Genomic DNA, 9,715 nt, shown 5'->3' with positions numbered 1-9,715 from the left:
AAGCTCACTACCATTCGCAAGATGTTGTCAACTACCAAATCGCAACACTTTAAAATAGTTGCTAACCTTAAGCAGCTAGTTCCTTTTCCAAGGGAATTTCCACCTAGCGCAAGTACTTTCACGAGAGCTTTTGGAAAAGCTCTCGGGATCGAACTCGAGACGTCACGCAATGGAGTCTGATGCCTTATTAAATGGGCTAACTTAAGGGGGTACTACACCCTTCAATAAATTTGTGACTATTTTTGCATTTTTCTCAAAACTAATAACACACTGGTAACAAAAGTTATGTATATTATAGGGGCAAGGAATCCAATTACTACACTGAAATTTCAGTGACCCAAGACAAGCGGTTTGATACTTATGATAGAAAATGAGGTACCGCTAGGATGTACCTCATTTCCTATCATATCATTTCCTCATTTCCACATACTTTCCAAATGCTGTGTGATTTTTGATACCATGCAACATTAATTAACATTAAAGTTTTTAAAAAAATTAAACTTTGCATTACAGAAACATCAATGTGTGTGAAAAAATTTTAAGCCAGCTGGAATTCTTTATGCAAAATTCTTTAATCAACATTTATATCAATATTAACGAAAAAAAGATATTTACAAGCACGGAGCACCATCTTACACGCAAGCTTTCATTTTCAATATCGTGCAGGTTTTCAAATTTAAACAAAACCTAATTAAATGTTTTGCAAGAAACAGATTGTTTAAAAAGAACGAAAAAGATTTTACCTAACAAAATATGAAGCTTCTAACTAGTGGGCATTGTGTTGAATGATGTTTCTTTCAAATTTGGAATAAAGTGCATTGACGTATGCGTTATGTAATCGCTCATTCCTTCGCAATCAGTCAAACGATTCCGATAAAATTAGCGTATACGATGCAAAATAAAATGCGCTACACGATGAAGTTTAGATATTTGAATTCTGATGTCTATTTATGGACTTACGTCCAAATTCATTAGCCCGATAAATTTTTCTGGGACACCCTGTATAATGTGAACCATGTTAACCTTTTAAACAAAAGTAACTTTACTATTTTATACCTAGCACCAAGTTTGAAAAAAGGATGAACACAGAGTGGTGAGAATTTCTCAACTTTGACGCCTTTTCTGTTTTGTAACTGTTTTCGTAGATTGAAATAACAACAAGAAACTAATCAGAGGCTCCAAAAGATTAGAAATATTGGGGAGGGCGCAACGGTGCCTGGACCAAATTATTGGGTGGGGGGAGGCAATGGTACTTTTCCATAGCCACCAAAATTATTGGGGCCACACCTGCCGGTTCCGGAGCCACTGCTAATAAAGATGCTAAAAACGACAAACAAAATTGTTCTATCCTCTTTTAATAGAAAACGTCTCGTGGCAGCGAATGTTTTACCAAAATATTGTCAAAACAGCTGCTTCCTCTATTGGATATGATGGGGATCGTGATGGAGACAAAAAGGTTGCTACTGCTTCCTCTAATAGATATGGTGGGGAATCATGATGGAGACAAAACAGCTGCTTCCTCTAATGGATTGGATCGGTGGTCATGATGGAGACAAGAAGGTTGCTACAATAGTATTGATAATTTTTCCTTAAAACATTAAAACTATTTTAATTGTGTGAATTTGTGATGACAACAGGTGTTTAGCATTTCTTTTTCCCCTTTTCGCAATTGGCGTCGTGACTGGATATAAACACTGGCTTTTTGGTTGGTGTTGGCACAACATCACAACATTACACAGAGGTGAAGTACAACTTAGCTTGCAAAGAAAAAACTACATTGACCTTGGTGTTTTGTCGGCAAAGAAATAAGGTAAGATTTTGTAAAGACCACAATGCTATATTTTGGAACTCCATTATAATTGAAGACTGAATTAAAACGACTAGTTTGCGTCTAACGTCAGAGCAAAGGCGCGACGAGAGGTTACTGACTTGCGCAGCACGGCATTTCTGGTCTAGTTGACAGGATGTCATACCCAAACTAGTCATTTAAATTCTGTATTCAATTATAGTTCCAAGTCTTTGCTATAATTAAAGATAGAATTAAAAAGATTAGTTTGCGTCTGCTGACGTCACTGTCAATCAAAATCTCTGCGACACTTGATTGGTTAATAGTAAGTAAATGGAAATTCGAGTCATCTGGTGCCGATCTAAGAAAAGGAATCGCAGAAAATGGCGAGCAAGTATGTACTTCTGCAAGGCAACTTTCCTAGGCTCTAAGCAAGTACATGTATGAAATGTACTTGGAAGCTGTTTGTATCCTGTACTTACTGTTATGTATTATAAAGTAGATACTTGTGTTGGTCACTGCAATACCAGGTATGAGAGACAGAACATTTATTACAAATATGGGGCTTTTGGGTGACAGCGGTGCTGAAAAGTAAGCCGTTAAAAGCCCAACATATGCGTAATCTCCAGCCCTGCAATTATTGATTATTTTCGTGTTTATCTCACCTTTCAAGTTGGGTGCAACTCCTTCTCATTTGGGGTGCAATTCCTTCTCATGAGGTGCAATAAGTGCAGGTTTAGAATTGGTGGAGTTTGCTTATATTTTACCTTTTTGGTTAGGTCATTTGAAATATTATACCTACAGATTTTGGAATTTTGAGGACTACCTTTGACTCAACAACCATATTGCTATAAACAACCGTTATGACAGCGAAGAGCAATCACCAAAAATATCATATTATTGCCATGTTTCAATTCACTTTACAAGTTTGCACAATTCAGCAGTGTGAACAGTCTTCGGCCATACCTTCAAGCTCATATGTTGCTCGAAATACGGCACTGTGTTGACAAAGTAGAACACGCCCAAACAACGTATAGGGTTTGCGTGTTGTCAAAAAAGCGCCCTCTTTGGCAATTAGAAAATACTGTTGTGACATGATGCTTACATCAACGTCAAGGGCGAAGTCTAAGCTTGCAAATACCGTTTATTCTGTTCAATATGCTTGTTTTAATATATACGTGTGTGGGTGGGATGTGTGTGTGTTTGTGTATTTATCATGTATATATAGTGGCTAAGTTATATTTCTCACCTTTTGTCTTTCACACAGATATAAAGGATGGCATCTAAGCTTGTGATCCTTTTGGCGGTGGCATGTGTTGTGGCATCTTTTGGATGTGGCATGGCAACAGAACCGAAAAGTTTATCCCAATATACCTTATTTGACCTAGCGGCCGTGTTCAACATCAACAGTGCGGCTAACCAGTATACAGCATGTACAACATGTTCACCCACCACTGAAGCCTCCATTGCCTTTCTACAGGAAGCGGCTTATAATAACTGCAGAGCCAATTGCTTCGTAAAAAGTGTCTGTTGCCAAATAAATTATACATGTAAGTACGCAAGTATATCAAGATATCAAATTTGTTTAATTATCTTGTTTGCTATATAATAAACTCAACCCAGAAAGTATCGAAACGATTATATATTGTCAGATATATCGGGAACTGAAATAGTAAAAATGTATTTAATGTATATAAAGCGCAGATTTCTCCTGCGCATTTTGATACCTCTTGTGTTGCTCTACGATATCATTTAGTTGAGTTATGGGCGCTTGAGTTACTTCCAGTCGGATTTTGAAAGTTGCACTAAGCTCCTATCCAAGCCAAATGCGTTCGTCGTGTACATGCACACAAAATCAAGACAAAGAACTCCGATGTGCTCTGTTTACTTAACCATGAACTTTATTTTACTCCTTCGACTTCCAACTTCAATACTTGCTACCCTTAACTGATCTCTGACTTATCTCATGAACTCTTTCTGCTGACATCGCAATACTTTGTGTGCCCACCATCACTGTCTATCACTGCCTGGATTTGTCGTCGTATGCTCTACAAATTAGGATGTCTTATCTTTCCTCGGCTTGAATAGGAGCTAAGTGCAACTTTCAAAATCCGACTTGAAGCCACTCAAGCGCCCATAACTCAACCAAATGATATCGTAGGGCAACGAAAGAGGTATCAAAATGCGCAGGAGCAAACTGCGCTTTACATACATTAAATAAGTTGTTGCTATATATTTCAGTTCCCGATATATCTGACCATCTATAATCGTCATACTGCAGTTACTGTCCGTTTTCCTATACACAATACACAGTGCTCTTTCCCATTGACGCGTGACCTTTACAAATAGCCCTATGTTAACAGTATGGGGACATGACTAGTTAACGTCGCTGTGTGAAAAATAACCGGCCAATATTAAAAGTACTCTTCTAAAGTTCTAGAAAATATAGTTTTTAACATGTCCTAAATTTTTAGCTAATTTAGATGTTTGGAAATATTCGTACTTTGGTGTTTTAGTTAATGTTATAGGTAATAGTACATTGCCTAGTTAACGTCGCTGTGTGAAAAATAACCGGCCAATATTAAAAGTACTCTTCTAAAATTCTAGACAATATAGTTTTGTAACATGTCCTAAATTTTTAGCTAATTTAGGTGTTTGGAGAGGGTCGTACTTTTGTGTTTTAGGAAGGACATGTAAACGACAGATAACACCAAAAATATGAAGAAATTATTTTCAAACCGTGTTAAGTCAAAAATCATTATGTTGCTCATTTTCAAGAATGCTGGTTTACAAAAGCACGCCATTGTCTGATTTCGTGAACAAAGCCACACATAACATTGTTTCCTTTCGTTTCCTTTATAATCGGTTACCCAACTGAAGCTATGAATACCAGCTTTATTGTGATATCGCACATGAAAACAGTCACTTGTGCACAACCAGAGAAGATCCGATTTAATCAGTTGAGCTGTTTCAATGAGTGTTATCTTGGTTTAATAGCTTTTAATGGGGTTAAGTCCTGCAAAGGTCGAGATGAATTCTACTGTAGACATGACTGCATCATGTATCGATACTTTCTTGGTTGAGTTTACTTCCCTTGCACTCTATATAAATACGAAATATTCATTTATTTGATGACTATCCCTATTCCTTATTATATAAGTCATGATTTAGTAACATGAATTGGCACCGCCGCCGCGTTCTGTATCATGCGTATGGCTGGACACGACGCGCGCCATACGCAATAGTCACTTTGACCCCACGCGAGGTAGTAAGAGATATGCGAACAAGATTTTGTCAGAAATTCCAGGTATAAAACGAGTGCTTACTGCACGAATGGACTAAACCCCTTAAAGCTGTTGTGTTTTTGTGCGTACAGATATAGAGAGCCGGAACATTCATTTTCTCATAATGAAAAAAAAATAATAAAGAAAGAAATCAAAAACGTCTTGGAGTAAAAATTTAAGTGTAACGAACGGCCGACGTAATTTTAACCAATAAATAAAATATGTTTGTGATCCATTAGCCATGTTAGCCCTTGTATATCAAAAACGGTTCCCGAAACCTTTCATGTTCTTTTTTTTTTACTACATTTTTTTATTCTAAACACCTAACCATTGTTGATGCTATTTCAGATACATGTTCCAAACACTCCAAAGATAGAATGTGGCCTTTAAGGGATCTGGAATGAGCGTTTTAAGCGTTTCGACAGTATTTTTTGTGGGACATGAGAGCACATCAGACATATCGAATTGCATTCTGAATACGAAGAATGTCTTTCTAAAATCAAATAATTTTAATTTTTTGAAATTCACGATATTAATACAAATTTTATGACAAATTATTAAAATTTGATATTTTTCATAATGTTTGATATATAACAGTCCTCGAAGTAAATTTAATAAATCTAATGACATATTCTTTAAGTGTATGTAGCTGGTAGGAAAAGCCGACGATCAATTGAAAAATTTGACATTTCATTAAAAAATCCATATCTTCAATACGAACGGTGCAAATTTTCAATTGATCGTCGGTTTTTCATCCCACCTACATACACTTTAAGTATAACTCATCAGATTTATAAAGTTTACTTCGAGTACTGTTAAATATCAAAAATATCAATGTTTAATCATTTGTCATAAAATGTGTATTACATTGCGAATTTCAAAAAAATCTAAATTATTTGATATCAGAAGGACATTCTTCGTATTCAGAATGCAATTGATATGTCTGCTATGCTCTAATGTCCCGCAATAAATACTGTCCAAACGTTCATACCCCACCCCTTAAGGTTGTTAGAATATCTTTTGTAGATTCCAAATGATAATGTTAATATTTTCCGGTGAACATGCATGTAACTTAACAAAACATTACGACGCAGAGAAACAAGAATTCACCTTTTTACAAATTAAATAATAATTATGTGACTTGCCAAAACGAAACGAATTATTAAGTCTCAAGTTGTTAGTTTCGAGACCCTCTGGCTATACGCCGTAGAAGTGACGTCATAATCGAATTAACTACCATAGCAATAGATGAATACAATTGTTCAATATACCGCGCTGCACTGCAGTAGGTTGCACTCATCACCTGTCTTCAATCATATAATAGATTGAATACAATACCTCTCTTTTCAAAGACTAATCTTACAGGTGTAGGTGATTAGCATTTCTTTGACATCTATGGTTCAATGCATCGGTACCGCATGAACGAAATGCGGGACGATATACCAAAATTGTATTCATTTATTGCTACGTCACTTCTACGGCGTGTTAGGCGGAGTTGAATTCTTTGTTTTGCCGCACCCCGGTTCAAGCCAGAAGTATCATGTTTGTATGTCCTTTGGGCACAGCCATTCACGAAGGAAACAACGACCACCAACGGAGTAGCCAGGTCGTTTCGAAACTACCAACTTGCGTCTTTACGCTCATTTCGTGTTGTCAGACATTATGTTTTCCTTCGTGCTAAGTTATTTTGGTTTTATTCGACTATTGAAGCCTTTAGGCTGGAAAAGTTAGCCCAGTTATGTTTTCACAGTAAATTTCTAAAGATATATGTACGAACGTGATAAAGTTTTGAACAATAAACCCGTGTGTATATCATGACGTCGTCTTTATAGACGAATCCAATTTCACGCATTCCTACACCTCAATGGCAGCCATAGCCGCGACGGGGACCCTGCTATCTCACCTAAAATGTGAAATGATGCGGCCCTTTAAGTGTATTTTAAACTGCATTCTATCACCCGTGTTAGACGTAGACCAAAAAAATGATGACAGTTTACAACACAACAGAATTTCAACACACATCGAATTTTAAGCGGGTTTAATCCACCCAATTGGGCACTCACAACACCTGTTTCGTGCAAGCGGGGAACCGATAATGGCCGACCAAATCCTGACCATGAGTTGGCTCATTGGATTCGTCTATACAAAAGTCACATTTCAAAAGTTCCCCAAACAAGTATAGAATGACCATCAGTATAGATCACCCCAACGTTTGTGCCCGTGTGACTTTTAGTTATGATATTTAAGGTATAAACGGGCCAAAGTTAATTATGTTTCTTTTACACATGGCTCAAATATTAAAGTTGCGCAGATACAGTAATCACAATAAAAGTAATCGTATATGGCAGATCAAAAGGGACAAGAGATTATTAATTTTAGAAAGATAAGTTTTGATAGTTTTCATCCCACTGCATTGGTGCGGTTGAAATACGGCTAACGACTATCTCATGCACGATATGTCACTGCATCGAGTATTATCCTCACCTCGTATTTAATTCGTATTCATTTTATCCCTTTGTATTTCATATTACTGTTTTTCAGGTAAAGGCAAACAGGACGATGGAAAGAGAAAGCAATTGTTAAAGCAGATGAACAAAGTCGAGAAAGAAGTGGAGAGACAGAGTAAGGCGAGTGATGATAATAATGAAGCATTCAAGTTGAGCGACATCCTACCGGAACAGAAAGGTAAAGGTATACACCCCCCAGTTCAATTTGTTTCACAATTGTTATTTTTTTTACAATAAAATAAATTCACCATTTCTTTTTCACCAACGCCTTCCGTCTACCGACAGCCTTCCATTTATTGCCTCTTGGTATTGTTTTCCAGTGAAAGTTATTCATTGTATTTTTAAGTCTCTGTTTTCTTTGTATGCTCTATTTTCAGATGAATAATGGTTATGTGATTCCTTCAATATATCAACGGAGATCACGACGGTTCCGTGTAGATTACACGAAGTAACCAGACATACTGTTGTTGGCGAAATTAATTTATTATTTATCTATTTAATTAGAAAACTACAAAAAACTACTTTGTCATCGTTTGGAGTTTCTATTGCTCTCTTGTTCATTGTACATGTAGCTAAAAGTCAGGGCACAACTTTAACTTTAAACACAAAGGTTTTGAACATTAAAATGACAGAAAATCATGATTGATTCAAGTGGAGTTCTTCTACGCTATGGGATTCGATCTCATTGGTTGGGTGTTATAGTTTTAATCGGATCCAATATCCAATGAGATGGGCCGTTACATCTTGCGCCTTAAATTACGGCCCATGTCATTGGTGAACTAGAGCTCATCTTTGTTAAAGACATGACATGTTGTGGGATGTAAGAAAATAACTGATTATAAACATTATAGAATCAACCAAAAAAGTATTAAATTTGAATTTTAGCCTGCACGGTACTGTAATCAAGAAAGGGGATAAACTTAAATACCTCGGTATACTATTATACCGTATCAAAGTCTAAAACATGTCTTCAAGGAGTGTTTCGTGATCTTAGTATTATCTTTTTATGACATTTTTCAGTATATATCAATGGAAAAGGCTTATTCGCACAATTTCAGTTGATTCCGATTTTGCGTTTGCGAGTTAGGCATGATTATGTGCACACACTACTCCATAGGCCAGTGTTGTAATTTCGTTCTGGTGTACTAGAACGTAATTCAAATTTCACGACATTTTTGCTAAACGAATCAATCTGCAAGACACTTTCTGTACTTAAACATTGTGCAGCTAGAGTTTCCAGTGGTATAAAAATCTCAACTTTTTTTCAGAAAAGTTGGGCGGATGAGGCTGTGGATCACGAAATGCCCTTTAAATGGTATTTAATTTGGTAATTCATGGGAAATAATAATATAAATATGAGTAAAGGTGTATTAATAAAACTTAAAGAAATGCACAGAACATACATACGTCTTTCCATAATTATTTCTTTTAAATATACAAAATAAACTGGCCCACGCATGGAAACGTGCTTTACTCAAATAACTAGTAAATCAGTTTTCATATGCTGTTTTTGTTTGTTTTTTGTTTTTGAAATCGCCCTTTATTTGCAATTTTGCAAATCCATTCCGCGGATATTCGTACTTACAAACCGCTAGTGTACTTCTGTTATATTTATAAATGCGCATATATAAATACGCACGTGACCACCTCCGCGCTGCCGAAACAGCTTATAGACGTAATAAATCAGATTAACTACCATAGCAATAGATGAATGCAATTTTGACTATATCGCCCTGCACTACAAACATGTTGCTTCATCACCTGTGTATATCTGCAATCATAGATTGAACACAATACCGGTTTTTCAAAGATACTAATCTTACAGGTGCGAGTGTTAAGTATATATTTGACATCTATGGTTCAATGCATAGGTACCTTGTGAACGTTATAGTGCAGGGCGATCTATTCAAAAATTGTATTCATATATTGCTATGGTAATTAATTCTGTTACATCATCACTTCGACAGCTAATACCACTCTTTTCAAAGATACTAATCTTACAGGTGCGAGTGATTAGCATGATATGGTTCAATGCATACCCAGGTCAAAATTCCAGTTGATCCCAGTTGAACTGGTATCAACTGGTTTCATTTGATACCAGTTCAACTGTGTTTACAACTGGGCGATGAAATTCCGTC

At 36.4% G+C, this 9,715-nt stretch overlaps 1 protein-coding gene across 1 annotated transcript; it reads left to right on the top strand.

Annotated features, from left to right (window-relative positions):
* The first annotated feature begins 1,671 nt into the window (after positions 1-1,671).
* LOC140170267 (uncharacterized) lies at positions 1,672-8,979 on the top strand. Its single transcript, XM_072193639.1, has 4 exons — positions 1,672-1,810; positions 3,054-3,336; positions 7,612-7,755; positions 7,955-8,979. The coding sequence occupies exons 2-4, from the start codon at positions 3,063-3,065 to the stop codon at positions 7,960-7,962; spliced, it is 426 nt and encodes a 141-aa protein (XP_072049740.1). The 5' UTR covers positions 1,672-1,810; positions 3,054-3,062; the 3' UTR covers positions 7,963-8,979.
* Positions 8,980-9,715: the final 736 nt, after the last annotated feature.

Source organism: Amphiura filiformis, chromosome 14 (assembly GCF_039555335.1).
Source record: "Amphiura filiformis chromosome 14, Afil_fr2py, whole genome shotgun sequence".
Classification (NCBI taxonomy): Eukaryota; Metazoa; Echinodermata; class Ophiuroidea; order Amphilepidida; family Amphiuridae; genus Amphiura; species Amphiura filiformis.
This window is presented reverse-complemented; position numbering and strand designations above follow the sequence as displayed.